Source organism: Gloeophyllum trabeum (assembly GCF_000344685.1).
Source record: "Gloeophyllum trabeum ATCC 11539 unplaced genomic scaffold GLOTRscaffold_00006, whole genome shotgun sequence".
NCBI lineage: Eukaryota > Fungi > Basidiomycota > Agaricomycetes > Gloeophyllales > Gloeophyllaceae > Gloeophyllum > Gloeophyllum trabeum.
This window is the reverse complement of record NW_006920415.1, coordinates 784,687-805,469: the sequence shown is the minus strand read 5'-3', so window position 1 is coordinate 805,469 and position 20,783 is coordinate 784,687. Positions and strand designations below refer to the sequence as shown.

General features: G+C 55.2%; 11 protein-coding genes across 11 annotated transcripts; 4 read left to right on the top strand and 7 right to left on the bottom strand.

Annotated features, from left to right (window-relative positions):
* Positions 1-447: 447 nt before the first annotated feature.
* Positions 448-974, top strand: GLOTRDRAFT_128949 (uncharacterized protein; the record flags this gene model as incomplete). The annotated part of the gene is made up of 2 exons (XM_007867585.1): positions 448-609; positions 669-974. The coding sequence occupies 2 exons, from the start codon at positions 448-450 to the stop codon at positions 972-974; spliced, it is 468 nt and encodes a 155-aa protein (XP_007865776.1).
* An 858-nt stretch (positions 975-1,832) lies between these two features.
* Positions 1,833-3,295, bottom strand: GLOTRDRAFT_110990 (NAD P-binding protein). The gene is made up of 6 exons (XM_007867584.1): positions 3,269-3,295; positions 2,980-3,215; positions 2,879-2,923; positions 2,406-2,822; positions 2,191-2,344; positions 1,833-2,136 (listed from the first exon to the last, which is right to left on the bottom strand). Exons 2-6 carry the CDS (start codon positions 3,017-3,019, stop codon positions 1,980-1,982), a joined length of 813 nt encoding a protein of 270 aa, XP_007865775.1. The 5' UTR covers positions 3,020-3,215; positions 3,269-3,295; the 3' UTR covers positions 1,833-1,979.
* A 120-nt stretch (positions 3,296-3,415) lies between these two features.
* Positions 3,416-4,924, bottom strand: GLOTRDRAFT_60477 (uncharacterized protein). Its single transcript, XM_007867583.1, has 6 exons — positions 4,785-4,924; positions 4,650-4,719; positions 4,552-4,593; positions 3,716-4,498; positions 3,572-3,657; positions 3,416-3,511 (listed from the first exon to the last, which is right to left on the bottom strand). Exons 1-5 carry the CDS (start codon positions 4,841-4,843, stop codon positions 3,631-3,633), a joined length of 981 nt encoding a protein of 326 aa, XP_007865774.1. The 5' UTR covers positions 4,844-4,924; the 3' UTR covers positions 3,416-3,511; positions 3,572-3,630.
* A 979-nt stretch (positions 4,925-5,903) lies between these two features.
* On the top strand, positions 5,904-7,753 carry GLOTRDRAFT_41127 (uncharacterized protein; the record flags this gene model as incomplete). Its single annotated transcript, XM_007867341.1, has 9 exons — positions 5,904-5,958; positions 6,018-6,203; positions 6,262-6,347; positions 6,401-6,670; positions 6,741-6,959; positions 7,025-7,132; positions 7,196-7,348; positions 7,406-7,596; positions 7,651-7,753. Coding segments are annotated over 9 exons (1,371 nt in total), but the record flags the coding sequence as incomplete, so codon positions are not given.
* Positions 7,754-7,885: 132 nt separating this feature from the next.
* GLOTRDRAFT_105690 (phospholipid methyltransferase) lies at positions 7,886-8,728 on the bottom strand (the record flags this gene model as incomplete). The annotated part of the gene is made up of 5 exons (XM_007867582.1): positions 7,886-7,955; positions 8,006-8,080; positions 8,134-8,391; positions 8,461-8,566; positions 8,623-8,728. 5 exons carry the CDS (start codon positions 8,726-8,728, stop codon positions 7,886-7,888), a joined length of 615 nt encoding a protein of 204 aa, XP_007865773.1.
* Positions 8,729-9,315: 587 nt separating this feature from the next.
* GLOTRDRAFT_110989 (uncharacterized protein) lies at positions 9,316-9,644 on the bottom strand (the record flags this gene model as incomplete). Its single annotated transcript, XM_007867581.1, has 1 exon — positions 9,316-9,644. A coding segment is annotated over exon 1 (177 nt), but the record flags the coding sequence as incomplete, so codon positions are not given.
* A 212-nt stretch (positions 9,645-9,856) lies between these two features.
* GLOTRDRAFT_128944 (kinase-like protein) lies at positions 9,857-12,162 on the top strand (the record flags this gene model as incomplete). Its single annotated transcript, XM_007867580.1, has 7 exons — positions 9,857-11,053; positions 11,110-11,172; positions 11,228-11,413; positions 11,466-11,496; positions 11,546-11,589; positions 11,650-11,862; positions 11,917-12,162. The coding sequence occupies 7 exons, from the start codon at positions 9,857-9,859 to the stop codon at positions 12,160-12,162; spliced, it is 1,980 nt and encodes a 659-aa protein (XP_007865771.1).
* Positions 12,163-12,548: 386 nt separating this feature from the next.
* Positions 12,549-14,099, bottom strand: GLOTRDRAFT_75886 (uncharacterized protein). The gene is made up of 5 exons (XM_007867579.1): positions 14,024-14,099; positions 13,840-13,972; positions 13,671-13,748; positions 13,360-13,607; positions 12,549-13,300 (listed from the first exon to the last, which is right to left on the bottom strand). The coding sequence occupies exons 1-5, from the start codon at positions 14,024-14,026 to the stop codon at positions 12,884-12,886; spliced, it is 879 nt and encodes a 292-aa protein (XP_007865770.1). The 5' UTR covers positions 14,027-14,099; the 3' UTR covers positions 12,549-12,883.
* A 204-nt stretch (positions 14,100-14,303) lies between these two features.
* GLOTRDRAFT_60467 (N-terminal nucleophile aminohydrolase) lies at positions 14,304-15,562 on the bottom strand. Its single transcript, XM_007867578.1, has 2 exons — positions 15,298-15,562; positions 14,304-15,236 (listed from the first exon to the last, which is right to left on the bottom strand). Exons 1-2 carry the CDS (start codon positions 15,507-15,509, stop codon positions 14,426-14,428), a joined length of 1,023 nt encoding a protein of 340 aa, XP_007865769.1. The 5' UTR covers positions 15,510-15,562; the 3' UTR covers positions 14,304-14,425.
* Positions 15,563-16,182: 620 nt separating this feature from the next.
* On the top strand, positions 16,183-16,783 carry GLOTRDRAFT_128942 (uncharacterized protein; the record flags this gene model as incomplete). The annotated part of the gene is made up of 2 exons (XM_007867867.1): positions 16,183-16,471; positions 16,551-16,783. The coding sequence occupies 2 exons, from the start codon at positions 16,183-16,185 to the stop codon at positions 16,781-16,783; spliced, it is 522 nt and encodes a 173-aa protein (XP_007866058.1).
* Positions 16,784-17,334: 551 nt separating this feature from the next.
* Positions 17,335-18,866, bottom strand: GLOTRDRAFT_128941 (uncharacterized protein; the record flags this gene model as incomplete). The annotated part of the gene is made up of 4 exons (XM_007867866.1): positions 17,335-17,639; positions 17,758-18,027; positions 18,139-18,465; positions 18,530-18,866. 4 exons carry the CDS (start codon positions 18,864-18,866, stop codon positions 17,335-17,337), a joined length of 1,239 nt encoding a protein of 412 aa, XP_007866057.1.
* Positions 18,867-20,783: the final 1,917 nt, after the last annotated feature.

Below are 20,783 nucleotides of genomic sequence, written 5' to 3'. Positions count from 1 at the left end.
TTCCTGGCGCCTTTGGTGACTCAGATCTCAGACCCAGTGAAAATGTGCAGAATTTCCTTGAAATTAGAACCTATTAGTATATTTGCATGTATTTGCCTAACATTATTTCCGGCCACCTCGATGACGAAAGTCACGCGCGCCTTCGATTGTGTATCACAGCCCATCGAATGCATACGCAAGACGGACTCGAACGCACGACCGTGACGCTCGCAATACGTCCTGGATGGACTGACAGCTCGGACACTTGTCCGCGGCGCGTCTGTGCATCTAGCTTGAGTCTTGCTTTGGCTAGCCGGTGTGCGCTTTCGACTTGTTTTCAACTACCTGTCTCTCTCTAGTGGAATGGCTGGCTCTGGTAAACATGGCAATGGCACTACCGATAAATCTGGGTGCATATTTGGCTGTCAAGAAGGCTGCAAGGGGAGCAAGGGACTTGTATCAGAGAAGATGTTCTGGCGACATGCTCTGTTCCGCAAATCGGCGCAAGGTCACCAGATAAGCCGCCTTCTTGCAAAACATATACCGGAGACATCTACCAGACAAGATGCTGAGCCGAGTCAGCAACTTCCGCCTGCCAAAAGGCGGAAGCACTTGAGCCAGCAGGCATCGGTATGTCACCGGATTCTGTTTAGCATCTACCGTCTAACAATAACATGATTGGCCCATAGCCGCCCAGAAGCAGACCACCATCAGTCCCTTCTGGTACAGCTGCAAGTACTGCATCTATCCCGGTGCACTCAGGTAACTTTTCGGACCCCTGCGCTGCTGGCGGTTCCGCTGTGTCTGCTACTCGTGGCCCCGAACAAGATGATGTTGCTCCTATGGACATCGAGATGGATGATTCTCGGGAAGGGCTGTCTGGAGAGGCTGGAGGGACTCCAGGCTTTCAGGCTGCCGGTTTGAATATACCCGCCACTCCCCGTCCTGACATTGAAGATGTACCGGATGAAGGGGACCAACCTGCCAAGGCATAGGTGCATCCAACAACCGGTCATATTACTCAACTGATCTAACTACTCTATAGAAACACATGCTTGCAAAGGAGGGCAAGCTGCGGCCGTTGAAACGGAGGAAGAAGGATGACAGCGCTGATGCTGGTGTCATTGATTCTTGGTGGGTTCTTCCCCTATATTATGAGATGGCACTAACAGCATGCCACAGAGATTGCAACGTGGTGTCGTACTGTCTCAGTAGGGTGTGTGGGCAACGGGTGTGCAGGGGGTGCGGGGGTGCGGGAGGGGCGGGAGAACAGGAAAATAGAAGGAAATATGTTATAAAATGCGGGTAAATCATGTAAATACAGTGGCGAGTAGAAGGTAGAGGGAAAATGGAAGTGAATTCACCAGAATGCCAATAAATTCCTAGAGAAATATGGAGGGCTACCGCGGGGACAATAAATACCATAATCGGAATGCACTGCTGCTGTCCCTGTGTACTGTATCACGAGTGGTCGCAAGGTATACCACCGGCGACAGCCGGCGCTTCTCGAGTAGAGTCCCCCGCCGGCTTGATAATCATTCCCATGATAGCAATGCTATGATAGCATCCTATCAATGCGAGCCCTCACAAATATGCGTTAGTCGATGCCCGGTTTACAAGGGTCTACACTGAGAACGTTGACATACCTTGTCATGCGAGATGACAAAGACGAACCTTCTTCTCACAAGATGGTCGTGCCTCGTGGGGCATCACTCAACGTGTTGAAATATACACCTGGTATCAGACCAAGTACTGAGGTGATGGCCCAACCATCCGCGCTCACTCTCAACATGTGTGTGCAACACCAGACTGACTCCTTCCAAGCGACAGATGCAACTAACCTAGCGGTTGTCGGTTTGACGTGTGTCAATCTCGCATTGCCATGCAGTCACATCCGCTCTATTCTTCCAGCCAAGAGCGAGCGAAGACCCATTCGAATATCAGAATTCCGTGCATGCCATCCACTTCATCTCTGTATTCAGTCCCTGGGTTATGGCACGTCATAGTAAGTCCTCGGGTCTGTTCAACAGCCGACCCTCCATCCCGCCCTCGACCATGACTACCTGTCCGGTTACATGACCCGAGACGACGCTGGATGATATTATCGCGATCTGGTTCGCGATGTCGCGGGGCGTCGCGATCTTCTTGAGAGGTGTTCTGCGAGAATACAACATGCATTCAGCGGGTATACAATGCGGGGTGGAGCCTTACGTCGCGAGGGCGCGGTAGGAAACGTTGGGATCCTTCAAAGCTTCCTCTGCCATCGGTGTCGATACCCATCCGGGCGCGACAGTGTTGACGCGGCCTCTGGGTGCGATCTTGACGATCTCGTTCTTCAGCGACAGCGTCAAGCCGTACATCATCCCTGGATGAGCGATCATCATTAGCACAATTAACATACTTCGTAACAGTACGTTTACACTCACCGCTCTTGGTAACAGCATAGTCCGCATGCCCCGCCTCTCCAAACTTACCAGCGGTACTCCCGACCATAACAACCGCAGCCTTCTCCTTCTGCACCTCACTAGCGCCCTTCAAAACCTTCAAATACTCCCTAATAATCAAGAACGACGACGTGAGGTTCGCAGCGATCGTGTTGTTCCACCGCTCGAGCGACATCTCCGCGACGGGCTCGTCCGCAGCGGGCCAGATGCCGTGGTTCACGACGAGCACCTGCACGGGGCCGAAGTCCGTGCTGGACGCCACCTGGATGAGCTTGATGACCTGCGGCTCGGAGGCGAGGTTCGCTTGGAGTGCCTGCAGGGTCTTTGGGTGCTCTGCGAGGAGAGGCTTGAGGGTCGCGTCTTGCGTGTTGAAGTGCGCGGTCACGGTCGCTCCGAGAGCTACGAGAAATGTCTGAGTTCTGTAGGATGTGCGACTGTCCGACGGGTTGACGCACAGAGGTAGACGCGAGTCGTCTCTAACCCTATGCCTCCGCTTGCACCTGTAATTTCAGCGTGAGATGGACTACTTCAAAAGCAGACAAATCCCATCGCGGACCTGTTACGAGAACGTGAACGCCTTGCAGACCGAGATCCATCTTTAAGCAGTCGTGTGCGAGGGGCAGGGGGAAAAACGAGACACGAAGTCGTTATATGGAGGAACTTGCAATTTTGTTGGGGAAAAGGTTACACGGAGCTCCCCTTTCTGGCAGTCCCTATGTTCTCCTCTTGCTTGGGGTATATCCCAAGTGGTTCTTTGCTTCGCGATTTCCTTTGTGTTGATGCTTATTCAGACTAACGTATGTTAGAATCCAGCTTGATGTAGCCGTAAAAGCCAACCATCGTACCCGATAACCACCTTACGATGCTGTCGTCATACGAATGCCACCTGAATCTCAGTTAGCAATAAATTGATGAACGATTGGGAGGCGACGAGGAGATCGATCGATAGAGAAGCTGCACTGCCACTAGTGTCTCGCGGATATTGGCGGAGATCGCAGATCTGGCCATAATTAATCATTTCACCTCCCTGCTGGTGGCGTAAAATCGTGTACGATAGCATACAGGAATGATCCAACGTTAAATAAGCACTGTCAGCCATTGGCAAAGTCAGTGACTCGGATATTCTAATACGAAAGCAAAGCACTCACAAAACATAAGCTCACCCTCCCTCGCAACAGCGTCAGATAAGATAAACCACTCATTAACGTTAGTCGCTCAAAGCAGCGAGGTAACTCTGGCAAAGCCATCGCCTCAGTATGTCAACCAAGCAAAGAATACAAACAGGTACCCACATCACGGTCCTCCAAAAACCCAAGGTACGTCAACGCAACCGTAACCCAGAAACTAACCTGCACGCCCAGCACCCTCGCCTCGCCCTCATCAATCTCGAGCATCCCCGTCGTGGACCGGAACGCGAACGCCGGCGTGCGGTCGTGGAACTGCACCAGTGGGGGCGGCATGTGCGGGAGACACTGCATCCCCGGGCCGCTGGGGCCGGGCGCGGAGGGGTGCGGGGTAACGGCGGGGACGGGCGAGAGCGTGAAGGAGAGCGACTGCGCGTCCTCGGTGGTCTTCCAAAGCGACAACGCGCGCGTGAGAAAGGATTGTTGGGATGCGGGCTGCGCGACGCTCTGCGTGTGTCGAGATAGCAGGAATTGGGAGACTTGTGTTTTCGGCTTGCCCGCTTTGGACTTGAGACTTTTGCGGGGTTGGTCGGGGTCGTCTTCGTGTCCCGGCGAGGGGGGTCGGATGCTCACAGCGGGGATGGGCGGCGTGGGTGGGTACGAGTGCAGGGCGGTCGAGCTTGATGCGGCAGCTTCGGTGAGAGTGATGTCGGTGTCGACGGAGCTCTGCGGCGAGCGCGGTGACGAGAGGTCTGATAACGCCGGTATACTTCTGGGTACGTTTGTTCGACAGGAGAAGCATAACGCCGCTTCGCTGTGGTAGGGCGAGGTCTTCGGGACGGGCGTGAGCCCGATGTGGTACCCCGGAGGGAAGGACGGGCAGCGGATGCGGATGTACCACCCCCGCTTTGGTCGGTGGACGGACCAGCATAACGTCGTTGTCGCATTATCCTGAGATTTTTGCACTTTAGCTCAGAATACGAGGCGTGGTCATAGTGACGCACGTATATATGTTCCACAATTTCGTCGTCCGTCAAGAACCTTTCCTTCACGTCCACGGTGAATCACCCCGCGTGCACCCTTGACAATACGTCGCACTCGCCTTGTACCACATAACCTTCTGCGAGCTCTCCTCAATCACGTTGACTCTCATGTCCGAGATGACGTCCGAGCTGTCCACACGGGTGTAAGCTGGGGCTCGGGTCGGAAACCATAACATCCAGACATATGTACATACCTTTGGACTGTGTACCTCGACAACGCAGTCCCATCGTGCCCTTGATGTGTCGGGAGCATACCGAGTGCCTTGAGCGCCTCGAGCAACGGATAATATAGTGAGGACCAGAGCACAGCACGTCCTTGACCGTTGCTTTCATCTCCGCAGACGGAGGAAACGAGAGAGATGATTGCGCCCACGTGACAGCGCGTCTGCCTTCGACATCGCGCTGCAGGATAATTACCGCCATCTCCCGTCTGAGGCTCATGCCTCCCGGCTCGCTGTTCAACTGGTACTGCGTGCTGCACTCCGCGGTCGATATATGCGTCAAGGCGGCGGAAATCCGGGCGACGCAGGTGAATGCGAGGGTTGCGCCGTTGACCGCTGGCAGGAAGCGAAAGCGGGCGAGTGACGCGTCTCCGGAGGCTCAAAGAGCGAGGCAAGAAGATGCGGAAACATGGCGAGGCGAAATGAAACAGATGAACTGGACGACGGATGCTGCTCGAACCTCATCTTCAATTCGTCATGCACGCGCAGAACCTCTGTCGGAAACGCTTGCTCAAGTCAGCTCTGCTGCCGCTACAACTGCCTCTCTGCAGTCAAAGGAGCTGACCCAGAATACAGAAGCTGCTATTTTTGAACAACCGTCTCATCCAGCTCTAATCCAGCCCGAAACGTTGCCTCCGACTAGTGTACCCGAACCTTCATCTGAGTTCCGTGACCGAAGCAGCCGGACAAGTTCGCTCATTGCTCCTGGGGCTCCAGAAAAACAGACGCTCTCCACGGAAACCGCCTTACCAGAACAAATCTCAGAGCCGATTGTGCCTGCTACTTCTGATTCCCCGCCTGCGACGCGTTCTTCATCGGACCCACCGCTCGCTGATGCTGATGCGCCTGCTCCCACTGGTGGCCTGACGGCGGACGCGGGCACATTGACTCCCCCCGAGCCGTCGTATCCGCAAGACGTGGAGGTGAGTCTGCGATTCGCCCGTGGCTGGACAACCAGTCCGGTGTCGCGACCCCCGTGTTCGAAAAGGTAATATTGGAGGCGCGATACCGAGCTGTAGGTCCAGCCACGGGAGTCGGGAGTATCCTGGCTGATTTCCTGCGTAGGACACGCAATACGCCACCACCCGACGATTGCAGTCCTCGAAAGTGCCTTCGTCGCGCATAGGGCGATTCTTCCACTACGGAGGTACATACGTCGCATCTTGTACTACCCGTGATACTTATAACCGTTCGGTATATTTGCAGGCCTCGCTGCGTCGCTGGGATATGGCGCTGCATCGGAGCTTATTCGAAGGACAACAAGCAGCGCGGAAGATAGCCCGTACTCGTCTTCGCTGATGATGACGGAGGCCAATGTCTCCCGCCTTGTATCTAAGCTCTCGCAGATGCGAGGTGCCGCGCTGAAACTGGGACAGTTCATGAGCATACAAGGTGACGTACTCGCTCTGGCTTGTCATGGGCTGTCTTTTCTGATTTCTGTATCTTTGAGACTCCCACCTCCTCCCACCGCAAGTCGAAGAAATATTCCGCCGAGTACAAGACAGCGCGCACTACATGCCCGACTGGCAAATGGAGGTCCGTGCCCACTCTCCTCTCCTTGCCCTCACCAACTCACCCCTCATCCCTAGCAAGTGCTCACCTCCTCGCTCGGATCCTCCTGGACCTCGCACTTCGCGTCCTTCGACCGCATCCCCTTCGCCGCCGCCTCCATCGGCCAGGTGCACCGAGCTGTGCTCGCCGCGGCGTCCTCCCCCACGGGCAGGGACGAACCCGTGGCCGTGAAGATCCAGTTCCCGAACATCGTGAACTCTATCGAGAGCGATTTGGGGTATGTGAAGCTTCTGCTGACTGCGGGCAGGCTCCTGCCCCGAGGTCTGTTTCTGGATCGGACTATCAAGGTGCCTTGTTCTCGTCGTTGGCATTAATGACGTGTCGGAAGTACTGAGTAGCGAGGGTCTCACGTTTTAGGTTATGAAAGAGGAGCTGGCGGATGAATGCGATTATACCCGCGAAGCGTCCTTCCTCCGAAAATTCGGGTCGCCGGATTATCTGGGGAACGATCCTAGATTCAAAGTCCCTTGGGTGTGGGACGGCAGTACGCACGATGTACTCGTCATGGAGCGCGTCAACGGTGCAAGCGTGGGAGGTGCGATGGTGGACAAGCTGAGCGTACCGGACCGCAATGATGTACGTACGCTTGCAGGTCTCCCTCGATGCCCCGATGATTGATTAATTGGTACTCATGTTTTCAGATTGCCAGCCGTATTATCGACCTGTGTCTGATGGAGCTGTTCTCCTTCCGGGCCATGCAGACGGATCCGAACTGGACGAACTTCCTCTGGAACGCGCGCACCCGGCAGGTAAGGTGTTCAGATTATGCGTCAGTGTCTGACTAACCACTTACGATATTCATGGCGGCTTAGGTCGAGCTGGTCGACTTCGGCGCAACCAGAGAATACTCCAAAGAGTTCATGGACAACTGGTTGCACCTCCTTCAAGCGGCTGCCTCAGAAGACAGGGAGGCGTGCATAGACTGGAGCTTGAAGCTCGGATACCTCACGGGTGAAGAGAACGAGGTCCGTCTCGCACTCTTCCTCAGGAGCTTGGACGTGCCTTGACCTGTACCCGTCCAGGTTATGCTCGACGCGCATGTCCGGTCCATGCAGCTTCTGGCTACACCCTTCAAAGCCGACACGCCGCAGCCATTTGCGTTCGGACGGGGCACGAGGTGGGCTGAAATCACTTCTGAGATTAGGGCACAGATACCTACCATGCTGCAATATCGCCTCACGCCGCCGCCACGGGAGACGTACAGTCTAAATAGGTATGCTTCACCGCTTATGCTTGCGGAGCAAGACCGCTGATGTGCATCCTACAGAAAATTGTCGGGCGCGTTTCTACTGGCTTCGAGGTTGGGCGCCAATGTCGACTGTAGAACGTTGTGGGAGAATGTGGTAAACAAGTATAATTTTGGACCGTGAGGTCGATCCAATAGACCATTCTACCCAAGATGAAGATTATTGTACGAGAATAGGCTAATGGCTCCATTCATCCAGTCCTGACTGGGGCTCGTCAAAAACATGATCTAGATGGTATCGTCATGCGTGGAGCAATTATAGCTCCTTTTTGGGCTCAGACTTTTGCTGTGTAGCGCGGTTCGAGTATATCATATCCGTGAAAGGCCTGTAATTACCGTCAGACGGATGTGGGGCAGAGGTATGAAGGGTACGAACCCTTCGTATCGCAGGGCGATGAGATACACAATATACACATAAGCCGTTATGAGAAGACCCGCGGGGCGTTCGTACCTGTCGGTCGGAAGGGTCAACGGAGGTACGTGAGTACAGGAGATGGGTCGTACCAGAGCGCACCGGCAGCGAAACACATGGTACTCCCGACGTACATAGGGTCCCTCAACACATTGAACGGGAACCCTTCCACTCTGTGGTCCATCAAGATACCAAAGTAGTCGCCCAAGAAAGTGCCGGTAATCCCGAGCGCGTATGTTGACGTAAGAACAAACGTTTGGCCGACGAGGAATAGCGCTGCTGGCACGATGGTGTCGTATGGCTCTGGGAGCAGGCGTGCTCTTGGCTGGTCGGCGAGAGCCCGCTGGTAGCTATCATGGCGAATGTCAGCCTCGGGCACAGAAGAGAGATGGGATGCCTGACATTAGGCAGGGTCGTACAGGTGGTCACGGAGCAAGCCAAACGAGAAAATCATAACTGCCAGGAAGTAGCACCCATTACGGGCGTTCCCCCCGAACATGCGCGTTATAGTTTTGTTGTGGTATTCTAGTGAACAGAGTCGCGTCAACTCGCTGCACGGGACGGTGAGGAGGTTCCTGTACCATTTTGCGCGACTATGTTCCAAGCAGTTGGATTGAAGGTTATAGACAACAGAGACAGATATAAAGACTCCTTGCTGAAGTCAACAAACGACGAAAGGGAGGTCATGTCGGCCAGTGCCACGTCCTACAAACGGAAACTAAAGGGTAGAAGTGTTTCGGGAAACGCCGGCGAACGTAGTTAGTACTAGTGTCAGTGTCATTCTCCATGAATTCGCTCCGCAACTTGGTCTACGCTTTACATATACGGCCTCACGGGCTTTGAGATACAATTCCCCCCGATAATATTGACCGTTGCTGCAGACTTCAGGGTCGAAATCTCGCGGACCCTTTACAGCTCTACTGTGGCATCGCCTTGTACATCGCAGGCGCGCCTTCCAGTTAGTGAGTGTGAGTGCTGGCAGGCAGCGCATTGCTTCACGCACGATAGCTAACAATTACACTGCCCATGTATACTACGCACTATTAGAGTGGCTATATCCAGGATGGTACGTGTGAACCATTATCGGAATGGCAGACTGATTCAGCGCTTTATTCGCATCTCCCCGAGGACCCTTTGGGATATGCGGACCAGTGCGGCTGGATCATAACGTGACTACCTTTGTCTGGCTCTTGGCCCTGTCTGATTCGGCTCCGGTGATGGTACACTGCTGTGCGACCCAACATCCACTTCGCACGCTGCTGCAGCTCTCGCGGGCGGAGGCCCCAAATCTCCGGAGGTATTCGGAGGCTCTCGCATAGTGAGCCCCAATTGAGCCGGGGAGGGTTGACTGAATGTGGATCCGATAAGAGTCGAGTACGGTCCAGAGAATCGGTTCGTTTGGTCTTCCACGGGACTTGACAGGCAAGTCTGTCTGCTCCGTCGGCCACCTCATTGCGACCCCTACTGTACGTGTGCAGAAGAGCACGCTGCAGCTGAACCTTTGTCGCGTTTTATTGCACAGCGTACTACCATATATCTTTAGCGCGATGTGAGAGCAAGCTCCAGCTCCCAAGCCCTTCCAACTTGTTACACCCCAGCCGTGATCACTTCAGCTGCGTCTGTAAGCAACTGCACGTCTGGCGTATTCCGTCTTACTTATTCTACACCAGGGGTTTTATGCGGGGCGATGAAACAAAGGTGGCTCCTGTGGTGGTACCCAATGTCCAGCGGACGCTGACCTGGTCTGAGCACCGCTTGCCTATCGAGAACACTCTAAAGATCGGTCCACAGTACTTATCTGTTACGGGTTATCCTATGAAATCACGGCTACCTTATCGTCCTTCTCCCCTCAATCATTTCTTGACCTTGGCCGATACGCTGATATCAATTAATACGGCTTCCTCGTCCAGTCATGTCCCCTCTACTCTAGACCACAATTCGGCCTCTGCCTTGCCATCAGAGAGTCCCTCTCATCCAAACCCGTCGAGCGCAGCACTAACACCATCTCGAGGACCCCCGCGGGTCAGGCCAGCATCCCACCACTGGGTACCCGATCTAACAGCAAGGCGGAAGGAGAAACAGTCGTGGAGTATCGTCGTGGAAGATGTTGACGATGTTGATCTCTACCGCAGTGGGAACGATACGAGCCGATCATCCTTCTGCGAAAGATCCACGCTATTTGCGAGTCCCATCCCACCATCTACCCCCGCTACTTCGGTATACAGTCTTGACCCAGGAAACACCTCTGGTCGATGCGACACCCGTGCTTCAGTCTTGCCGGCGGGGCCGGGATTATCATTGAAGGAGATGAAGGAGCGTACGCAAGTCATGAAAGAGCAATGTAATGCCTTGAGAGACCGATGGGAGAAGTCGCAGGAAACATGGGCGAAGTACGCCTCGCCTCACTACTCGCCTGATATCGGTCATGAAGATCAAGGAAGTCTGTCGGACGACCGTGAGCAAGAGTGTTCCGCCAAGGTTGGAGAAGCTAGCCTTAGTTCCGATGCTGTCCACGATGTCCTCCCCTCTCTCCCGCTGCATACAGGCGCAGCCGAAGGTGTCGATGTCGGTGCACCTGCGGTTGCCAGAGGATCCGAAGGGGATCTAACCCATGGTATTGTAGAGGGCACAGAAAGCGCAGGGTCCGCAGCATCTCATGTTCAGGCCGATACCGATAATGAGATAGAGACACTTCTCTTATCTCTCCTGAATGAGGTGAAAGAGCGGAAGAGGCACGCGCAACAGGCCTCTGGGACTCCTAGGACCGTCCTTCTGGACGACTCCGCATCCAGTGACCTTGCCATGAGCAATGCGAACCCCGACGATGTGGACCATATCGAGGAGCTACTGCAGATTTGTCCCTCTCCGGAAGAGGTCATACAGTTACTTCCATTGAACAAAGTCTTGAACCTCACACACCAGATATATGATCGTGGAGACCACCCTGCGAACAGCGGCGGTTACGGTGATATTTATCATGCACTCTGGGATGTAGGGGGCCGCACGCACAAGGTGTGTATTCTGGTTGGTTGATTGGCATTTCCATTCACCGTGTCTATGGTCCCCAGGTGGCAATCAAAGTCCTGCGACCCCGTGGAGATGATGTCGAGATGCAGAGGAAAATAGAAAAGGTGATTTTTTATTGTGGATTGCATTCAATGATGCGGAAGATGAATCATGTTCAAGCGATTGAAACGTGAATTGAGCGTATGGCGAAGGCTGAAGCACAAGCATATCGTGCCGCTATACGGCATTGTCTTTGGATGCGGCCCGTTTATGGCAATGGTGTGCCCATGGAAGGAAAACGGTAGCTTAACCGGATACGTCCAATCACATCGTGAGCGCCTGAAGCTTTGCGACTTATTATGGCTGGTGAGTTCGTAGAAGTCCATTCATTGGCTTACGCTCACGACATCTCATTTAGTTGTGCCAGATCGCGAGCGGCCTCCACTACCGTAAGATTGTATGATCTGCTTGTAGTTTCATCGGCTGATCCTCGAGCAGTACATGGACTGGATCCTGTCGTTGTACACGGAGACCTTACTGGTGTGAGAATCGATTTTTCTCTTTATCTGATTTGTCTATACTGACCATATTCATACACCCAGTCGAATATCTTGATTGATGAACACGGAGTTGCCTTCCTTTGTGACTTCGGTCTCAGTAAAATGATCACCGAGGCATCGGGTAGCTCGTCATCGTTGATCGCAGGCAGTATGCGCTGGGCCGCGCCAGAAATATATGTGCCAAACCCGCAGGGAGCTCCTCCCCTAATCGGCACTGAATGCGATATATATTCTTTTGGGAGTGTTATGCTTCAGGTAATCTACAGTCTCAACTCCAGGTTGATAAGCGCACTGACCACTGTGGAACAGACCCTGTCAAGGGATATTCCCTACCATTACTGGACTGGCTTGCAAACTATAAAGATCCTTTGGGCCCTCCGCGACGGCGTGAAACCGCTACGACCTACCGATAAGGATTCCTACGTGTCGGATGAATACTGGGATTTCATCCACTGCTGCTGGGCCAGCAACCCCGCCGGTCGGCCCTCAGCCAGCCAGGTCCTAGACCGCCTTCAAGCTTTCCTCCAGGCCGAGTTAGACGAATTTGTTCAATAGAGATCACACTCCATACTCCTCACCCCTTCGTTCCCTCCAACGCGCCTACTCGATTATTCCTGTTTGCTGCCATCCCTCATTATTCTCAGTCCCGACGTCCATCGCCCTTCATGCGCCGGAGTCACTCGCGACGCCACGTCGATCCCTGCGCACCATGACAGAACAACTTTGAGCGGCTGCCCGGCGCAAGTCCTCAGTTGTCTGCACACGCCGATCCGTGGACGCGTTCGTCTGACAGCCGCTAGACAGTACGCCGGAAAACGTGCTATCAGTGTTGAATCACCGAGACCTCTTGTTATTCTGTTCCATGGCAGCCTGTCGCTGCCTCTCCCGTGTCGGGTCAATCCCGAAGGTCAAGTGGCTATACTTACAACTTTGAAGCCCAAGTACTTTCAACCTTTACATTGACCCGCGGTTATGCACATATTCCTGTCACTGGACTTTGGGACGGAAACGGACCGTATTCGTGATCTATACCAGCATGTGTACCGTACGCACCTTGATCGCATAGTCACACACCGTAAGCATTTGGATGAACGCGTACGGCCTACAATTCAATAGGATTTTTGAGACGTTAGAGCCGCAGAAAATGATAAAATAGCTACTATTAAGTATCAACATGTACACGCATAAAGCCACAGCAAAGGATATCAACATAACACTCAACGGTCCATAAACCATACAGATCCAAGCACACGGCCGCCGCCAAGCCACACATACATCAGAGCCTCTTCAGCGCCTTCTTCCGCTTCTCCACGCCCGTCGCGCCGCCGGCGCCAGCAGCCCTCTTCACAGCTTTCGCCGGTGCCGGCGCGGAGGTAGTGCTGGGCGCGGCGGCGCCCACGCCCGTGCCGACGTTCGAGTCGGCCGTGCTGAGAGGGGACGGGGAGACGTGTCGCTCCTTCGCGATCTTTTCCTTCTCTGCGGAGAGGGAGGTTGGAAGTCCGTTTGGTGCGGAGGACTGAAGGGGGTGGGACATGGTGGTTGGTGGCACCGGTTTGACGAGGGGAGTGGATGCGACGTGCGTGGGGAGGGCCGCTGGAGATGGAACAGTCGTGGCGGAGATCGTGGGGATAGGTGACTTCGAGGAGGATGCCTCTGGTGCAGAGGATGGTGTCGCAAACTCAGGAGGGGGGACCTGATGTCGGTGAAAGGTCTGTGGCCGGTCACAAATAGCGGAATGAACGAAGAACGTACCCTTGGCGTGGCGTGGACACTAGTAATCAGCTTCGCTCTCTCGAAGTAGTTGTCGTAGTTCTCCAACAGGAGCTTTCCCGCTTCCTCATCCAGTGCGGACTCGGGGTTAGGGTATATCAACAGGCACTTGACCGTGACGAGTATGTGCCCGATGCCGTAGGACGACTGCCAGTCCTTCTTCAGCGTGTTCACACAAATTTCGCCCGCGCCAGAGACGTTCGGGTGGAATATCTTCGTCATGAAGCGGCCTGCGTGCATTCGCCGGTCAGATCGGAAACGTATGCAACTTGTCTACAACGCATGCCACGTACATTTCGGAGGCGCGGCAGGGAACTCCTCGGTGAAGTTGAACTTCACCTTGAAGTAGCCACCCGCGTACGGCGTGCCCTCTGGTTAGTTCGAACCGCGTCAGCCACACATCCCCACCCCCGCGATTCCCAGCCCACTGCTAGTGATAACGCGCGATTAACTCGTACACACCTGGTCCCTGAATGATGCCAGTCACATCGAGCATATTATCGTCGCTCGTCACGACGCGTATCCCCTCCGGCGGGCTCGTCTTCAGTTCGCTGAGTTCGCGCATCAGGCGTCGCAGAACAGCCGGTCTGACAGACTAATTCGCAGACGTTAATGTCCCAAATCCACCCATTCAACAAAGGCATACCATGGTTGTAATGAAGTGCTGGCAGAGTCAACGAAAGCAAGGACGAGGACAAGGCAGCAGTACGCGGTTGTGGTACAAGGAAAAGGACCCGATTGCATCTCCGCATCATGGATGTCTCAACATCAGTCATGTGACTCTCATGTGGAAAAGGTCATGTGACTTTATCGCGTTATATCGATCCTGACGCGTTTGTGGATTCATACTTCGTATAGGCCCTACTATAGGGGACGTTGAGCCGGAAGACGGCAACCGTGCTCGGGCGTACAAGAGAGAAAGTAATCCACCATTGGTAGTATTTTACAAACAGGAATCTATACACCCAGAAGGTGCTAATCGGATGAATGCAACTATGGTACAGAATTCCAGAAATGAGAGCAAGACAGGGGACACATATGACTATGACTAGAATGTGACATTCACAGGAGCTTTCTTGACAACCATGTCAGTACCAACCATGATGCACTCATTCTTTTGGATGAGCTCCCACTGGTGTTTCTGGTACGTCGTCGGCTCACTTGCAACGATAACATGGTCTCCATGCTCCTCTGCCTTCTTCCTATTCGCCACATTGTTCACCTCCTTGTCAGGGTGCCCCGGGTACTTCCTGTTGAGCGTGACACCAGCGGTGGTGGACAGGTACAGCGACGGCGGGTGCTCGGTCGCGCTGTTGCGGAAGCGGATGGTGAGCAGCTGCTCGCCGTCCGTGATGGCGATGTTCAAGCTCGATGCGCCATACTCCACTCCCTTCTTCGGCAGTACCTCCTTCTGTATATCGATAATCTTCTGCACGGCCCTCTCGAGCGCCGCCTTGACCTCCTCGAGGGGGTGGCGCTGGTCCCACACGTCCGGCCCGCGGCGCTCGGCGAGGTACGTGAAGAACAGTGCCGCGACGTGCTCCGAGTCGCTCGTGCCGCGCATCGCCTTGGCCGCGTCCTCGCTCATCTCCGCGAGCACCTCGCGCCGGATGCTGTCGAACCCCGTCACGCCGCCGTTGTGCATGAACGTGTGCCGCCCGAACGTGAACGGGTGTGCGTTGTAGATGTGGATCGGCGAGCCCGGCGAGGCGGCGCGAATGTGCGCGAAGAGCGTCGTGGAGGCGGTGTTGGCGCAGAGAGAGGTGAAGACGGGGTCGGTCGTCGGCTGGGAGAGGACTTTGTAGATCGTCGGCCGGATCCCGTCGCATTCGCCGAATTCGCAGCGGGTATTGGAGTACCTGCGATATTGCCGTCGGTGAGCTCTCATCCCCTACAGCATAGGGATTAGTAAAGACTGACCACGCCATTCCCAGCCCGTCAGCGTTGAACATGCGGTTGCGCATGTCGATCTCCGCCTCGGTAGACTTTTTGTCGGAATCAGGCTCGTAATGCGCGAGCCCCGGCAGGTAGTGATCATGAACCTGCTTCGCGAGGGCATGCGCAGGCTCGATGAGCACGTCTTCGAGCAGCGTGGGCTCGGTGTTGGAGATGTACGCGAACCACCGACACATCGCTGATAATCCACTGAGGGGGGAGGAGGTAGGGATGGTACTGGACGACGGGGGTCGATGGATTCATGCAGCTTTGGTCAACGGCTTGATATAGCTCGAGCCTCATGGCAGCTAAGGGTAGAAGAGACGTCATGCAAACCTAAAGTAATATGGAGATAGGTGCGCAGCTGAACATGGGATCCCTGAAGTGATGAGGTGGTGACTTGGATGAATGGAAGTCTCGACAAGTCCAGCAGCTTGGGGGACAAAGAACCTACGGTGTGCATCCCCGTAGTACACCCAATGCCCACTTACCGTTTTCATCTGGTCAAGCATGACGTGGTGCATTCATTCCTTACGTGCACTGGGGCTACAACGACACCAGAGGCAAACCCCAGTAGAACGACAGCTGGAAGGGCGCCGACTCAGCTGCCATCGCCCGGATTCCTATAGTCAGACAGGAGGTCGTTCTACCCCTTCATAAATAGTAAATGAGGGGTAAACAGATTCCTCTCCTACTTCCTGCAATAGTCTCCGCATCCCAGCAAGAGTCCTGGTGAATGCAGACTCGATGGGTCATCCGAAGTGAAGCTGCCCCAGGATGATGATCTCCGCCAGATCTCTCCGTCGTGACCAGCGCAATTTCCACATTTATTTTCCCGTGACACCGTCACCCTCCTCACCCGCCACCACCATGTTCAAAGCCTCCCTCCAACGCCAGCTGCGCTCTCTCACCTGTGCCTCCGCGCGCCGTTCCCTGGTGGCAGCTCGCCCGCGCTCGGCGTTCCTTTCGCAAACTCCAGCGCGGTCATTATCGCACACGCCTGTGGCGGCCAAGTCGTTCGGCGTGTCCGAGAACAAGGGCCAGGGCGACTCGGACCCGTCGAAGACGATCTACCTCGGCAACCTGCCCTACCGCGCGACGGAGGATGATATCCGCGAGGCGGGGCAGCAGTTCGGGCCTGTTAAGCGTGTGACCATGGGTGCGTGCCCGCTCTCTCCTCTTCCCTCTCTTCTTCTTGTGAGATAGAGCAACGTACTGACGACATGGTGTGCGGACAGGCCGCTTCCTCGACACGGGCAAGTCGAAGGGGTACGCGCACATCGAGTTCGAGACGCTTGACGCGGCCAAGGCGATGATGGACGCGCACCGCGCGGACCCGTTCTACTTCGGCGACCGCTCGGCGCGCGTGGACTTTGCGAAGCCCACGACGCCCCGCGAGGGGAGGGATGACAATGGACGGAGAGAGTACTCACACGGCGGGCGTAGGGATGATGGCTTCGGGGATCGGTGAGGGACGGCGTGTGGGCGGCCTCACCGTCTTGGGATGGGATGGGGTAGGTCAGTGGGGTGGTTGGAGTAAGTTTGCATGTCTGGGATATCTGAGATGTCGATTCTGATGTTGTGGTTTGGCTAGGACGCTTTGTGGATGTTTATGGATCATCTCGACCATACCTTCCATGACCACATCCCCGGCCTACATAGACACATGATGGTTCCTCGCTTTCTACTATGTATACACCTTATAATTACATGGCCAGCCCATGCAAAATAGGACTTGGACGTCTCTGGACGTCGTTCCTCCCACCTCTCCCACATGTGCCGTACTCGTCAGATGGAGTAAGATACTCGAAATATCCGTACGACGAGCGAACCATGTGTCTTCAGCCGCAGAACTCGATGCGGTCACAGCCGTTTGAGACTACCATATTTCAAGAGTCCCTGTGAAGCGAGTCCTGTATCACTGTGCCACCCTAGTCTACATCAGGCTTCAGTCCCACCCCCTTCACCAAGCGTACTGACGCACCTCAAAGCTCCCACTCTTACCTCCACCAGCCCTCCCAATCACCTCGTCCCGCCCCAATCCGAGCCATACGCCTTCTTCCCCACGCCCCTTCTCAACCTGGACGCCTTCTCCACCGCCCCGTGCAGCCTTGCCATCAGCTCATCCCCATCTCTGGCTGACTCCGATTCGGCGGTATCGAGTTTTGAAGGACGCGCCCCGCGCTCGTCCCTGTCCGCGAGGAACGTGACGTCCAGCAGATCGCCCGTGGGGAGCATCGCCCCGTCGAGCGCGCGCAGCGCCGCCGCTGCATCATCGATCGACTTGTACGTGAGCCGCGCGGCGCGGCGCCCGCCGCCCACATCCCCTGCACACACTCATTCCATCAGCACATCCCTGCCCAAACCCAGAGCAAAAGCAAAAGCAAAAGCAAAAGCACACGAAAGGACAAAAAGGGGACGAAGGCTAAGAAGAAAATCACGCACACACGGACATCCCGTCGAGCCCCTCCTGCGCCCCGTCGAGGACCGCAGCTGTGAGCCCCGAGTCCCGCGTCGCCGCCTCGCGCACGGGCGCGACGTACAGCTCCTTCCGCGGCTGCGGAGGCGGCATGCCCGCGCCGAAGCCCATCCAGAGGGCGCGGTTAGCGCCGTGGAAGGGGTGCACGCGGTGCGCGCAGAGGACGGCGTGCGCGTCCCAGGGCGAGCGGAAGTAGAGGTGCGCGAAGCCCGCGTGCTTGCCGGGCGCGTTCATGCCTGTCGAGCCGTCCCGTAAGCTTTCGGCACAGGGAACGCTGGGGCAGGAAAGACGCGGGGGGGGGGGTGGACGGGGTAGAGGGTGCATGGGGGCGAAAGGGATAGGCGCACCTACGGCGAGCCGCCACAACTCGCCCCACTTGCCGAACGTGTCCATCAGCCCCTTGCGCACGGCTGCCGGGCTCGCGTCGAACGCCAGGTTCGACACGTACAGGCAGTTCGTCGGGGCATCCCCCGCGCTCGCGTGCTCCCCGTTCTTCGCGTTCGAGCGCTCCCCGTTCTTTGCGCTCACGTGCTCCCCGTTCTTGCCGCGCTGGAGCCGCGGGCGGGCGAAACGCACCGTGAACGCGTCCGCGCCGTGGGTGTCCTTGAGCTGGGCGGCGCTGCGCGGGGAGTGGAAGAGGACGTAGGCCTGGCGGGTGCGATCGGTTGGGGGGCCTGAGCGAGGGTGAGCGGGGCTGTCAGTGGCAGAGAGGCAAGAGGGGTGAGGAGGGAGGCGTACCCATGCGTATCTGGCGAACGGGCCCGCACTTCTCTGCGATCTTCCGGAGCTCGGACTCGTCCATTTCTGGCGGGATAGGGTAGACGAAGACGCCGGGGTTGCCCCCGCCCCCCCTCACTGCTTTCGCTATACCGTCGTCTTTGTTTCTAGCGGATTTGGGTGCTCTGGTCGGCAAGTCCGCGGCTTCTGATAGTGGTCCGTCTTCGGCCTTGGGTACTGGTGGTATCGACAGTGTTGTGCGTGACGACTCTGGGAGAAATTGATACCGCACAGAAGAGAGGAAACAGCGGGAAAGGTAGTATCGCCATACATTTCGGCGGCAGGCGAGGGAGGACATGGTACGGGACAGAGGGGATACCATGGGCAGGAGCCTGAGAGCAGTGTCACAGCTTATGTGACAGATCGGTGACCATCGGTCAACCTCGTGCTAACCCTAACCTTGTCAAGCTTGATGTCGAAGCCGACCACTCCCTGACTACAATCAGTGACAAGTTGCGGGACTCGGCGGTGGCATCCTTTGGTTCTGTGTTCGACTTCTGTGCCCTGTCATTCAGCTCCATTGATTACGGCGATTCGACGCGCAAGCGAACGGCTGCTGAGGGAATGGAGTACTGTCACCAGTTTGCATGAGTGTCTGCAATCAGTCCGTATATATATGGTGCCGGACACCTAGTCACCGCCACTTTTGGACAGCGGCAAAATCCATTTGAGTACAAATATTATATTCATATTTTCAGTATTTTTTTGCTATATATTGTCTAGCATTGTAGCATAGTGAAACAAGGGGCAACAGCGGGGCCGAACTTGGCTCCCAGTAATATATGTCAATTTACCTGACAATTTTGAGCTGGAGCTTCACACTGGCCTGACTATGCCACCTCGCAGGATAAGTGCAGAAGGACGCAGCTGCTTGTGCTCATGCAGCTCTTGCACAGAAACGGCTGCCACGCCCTGAGGTCTCAGTAATCAACTTAGATTCTGACTCGGAAAGTGATTCCGAAGTTTGTCACTGGGATGGAGGTGTAAACTAAGGCCATGGCACAGGTCAAATTGGAGACAATACGGTGCTGGGAACATCACATGGTCCATTGGATGGACACTTATTGTGAAGGGCTGGGAGCTAAAGATGCCCAGCTGAAGGTGCGGCAATTCAGTTCTAAGCAATACACATCACACAGGTGTTGATAAGCCTCAGGATCGTCTGACCCCCGAAAACGCGGATTCAGCACATCATACAAACGCCCCGGAGCTTATTCGACACAGCGCTCGCACGCCTCTAGGCTTCTATGGGCTCTAAAAGACTTTTTCTATTTAGCTCCGGACTTCCCAACATCCTCGAGGCGTACTCGGACCCATTCCGCAATTTATCTCCGCGCACCGAAGCTCCGGAGTGACTTAACCAATGCGACTTCTAGCTGCATTAGCTCCGGGACCCGTGGACACTTCTATCGAGGGGCATCTTCCTCATGCCCGCCCTCCAGCACTCACTCCCCCTCGTTTCCGTCAAGATACCGAAGGTGCGGACGCATACGAGTCACCATAAGGTCAGCATCAGTCAGCAAACGGCCGGAGGTAATTAACACGTGACTGGCGTGTCGCACGGAGTGATGGGACCGCTTGGGTCAGGTGGCGAAGCGTCGAGGCGACCTATAGGGGCTGGAAAGAGCAAGTGGGAGCGCAAGAGAGTCGTATGGTGTATGGTATAGCGGAGGAAAGTGCTGAGCAAACCTGTGGGTAGCGGCGTTTATTTGTTATTTATCTCCGAACGGTCGCAAAGCCATTCCTGTAGTATAAATTGTACAAAGTAGCATACAGAAAAACAAGTTTCGACTTCACCATCTCAGAGAATTAGCGTTACGATCTCAGCGACCCGAGAAGTTCGAAAGCGTCGAACTTAGCGAATTATAACCGATCTTAGCTTTGCCAATAGGCCTGACTCGTCGAGTGAATTAGCTCCGCCATCGATTAAATTAGCTCCGGTGCGTCTCACATAGCGAAATAAAATTAACCAAGTTTCGCTAGCAATTTCTACTCCCGTGGGCCCAAACCTACACTCGGTTTCGTGGTTTGCGACTTTGTCTGCGATTTTCCGGAGATAAATACTCCGGAGCGTCCCTTGGTGTTTGTTTCAGGCGTCAAGGTTTTGTTTTATTTTTCTAGGTCTTCCTACAGACTACCCTAAGGCGTCTTACTCCTCCTTTCCCCCTCGAACTATTAAATACCCTTCAGTTGTCTCGGACCGCCTTCACCCATA

What these genes read in the sequence shown, in the direction of transcription:
- GLOTRDRAFT_110990 (XM_007867584.1), bottom strand. Translation starts at nt 3,019, where the DNA reads ATGGATCTCGGTCTGCAAGGCGTTCACGTTCTCGTAACAG. An exon ending in CGTTCACGTTCTCGTAACAG is followed by an intron (nt 2,924 to 2,979) that starts GTCCGCGATGGG and finishes CTGAAATTACAG; the next exon opens with GTGCAAGCGGAGGCATAGGG. An exon ending in TCCTACCGCGCCCTCGCGAC is followed by an intron (nt 2,137 to 2,190) that starts GTAAGGCTCCAC and finishes GTATTCTCGCAG; the next exon opens with AACACCTCTCAAGAAGATCG.
- GLOTRDRAFT_60477 (XM_007867583.1), bottom strand. Translation starts at nt 4,843, where the DNA reads ATGCTCCCGACACATCAAGGGCACGATGGGACTGCGTTGTCGAGGTAC. An exon ending in AAATTGTGGAACATATATAC is followed by an intron (nt 4,499 to 4,551) that starts GTGCGTCACTAT and finishes CAAAAATCTCAG; the next exon opens with GATAATGCGACAACGACGTT. An exon ending in GGTTTTTGGAGGACCGTGAT is followed by an intron (nt 3,658 to 3,715) that starts GTGGGTACCTGT and finishes TGGCTTTGCCAG; the next exon opens with AGTTACCTCGCTGCTTTGAG.
- GLOTRDRAFT_60467 (XM_007867578.1), bottom strand. Translation starts at nt 15,509, where the DNA reads ATGTGTCGGTGGTTCGCGTACATCTCCAACACCGAGCCCACGCTGCTC. An exon ending in GACGGGCTGGGAATGGCGTG is followed by an intron (nt 15,237 to 15,297) that starts GTCAGTCTTTAC and finishes GCAATATCGCAG; the next exon opens with GTACTCCAATACCCGCTGCG.
- GLOTRDRAFT_75886 (XM_007867579.1), bottom strand. An exon ending in CCCTGCCGCGCCTCCGAAAT is followed by an intron (nt 13,608 to 13,670) that starts GTACGTGGCATG and finishes GAATGCACGCAG; the next exon opens with GCCGCTTCATGACGAAGATA. An exon ending in GTGTCCACGCCACGCCAAGG is followed by an intron (nt 13,301 to 13,359) that starts GTACGTTCTTCG and finishes CACCGACATCAG; the next exon opens with GTCCCCCCTCCTGAGTTTGC.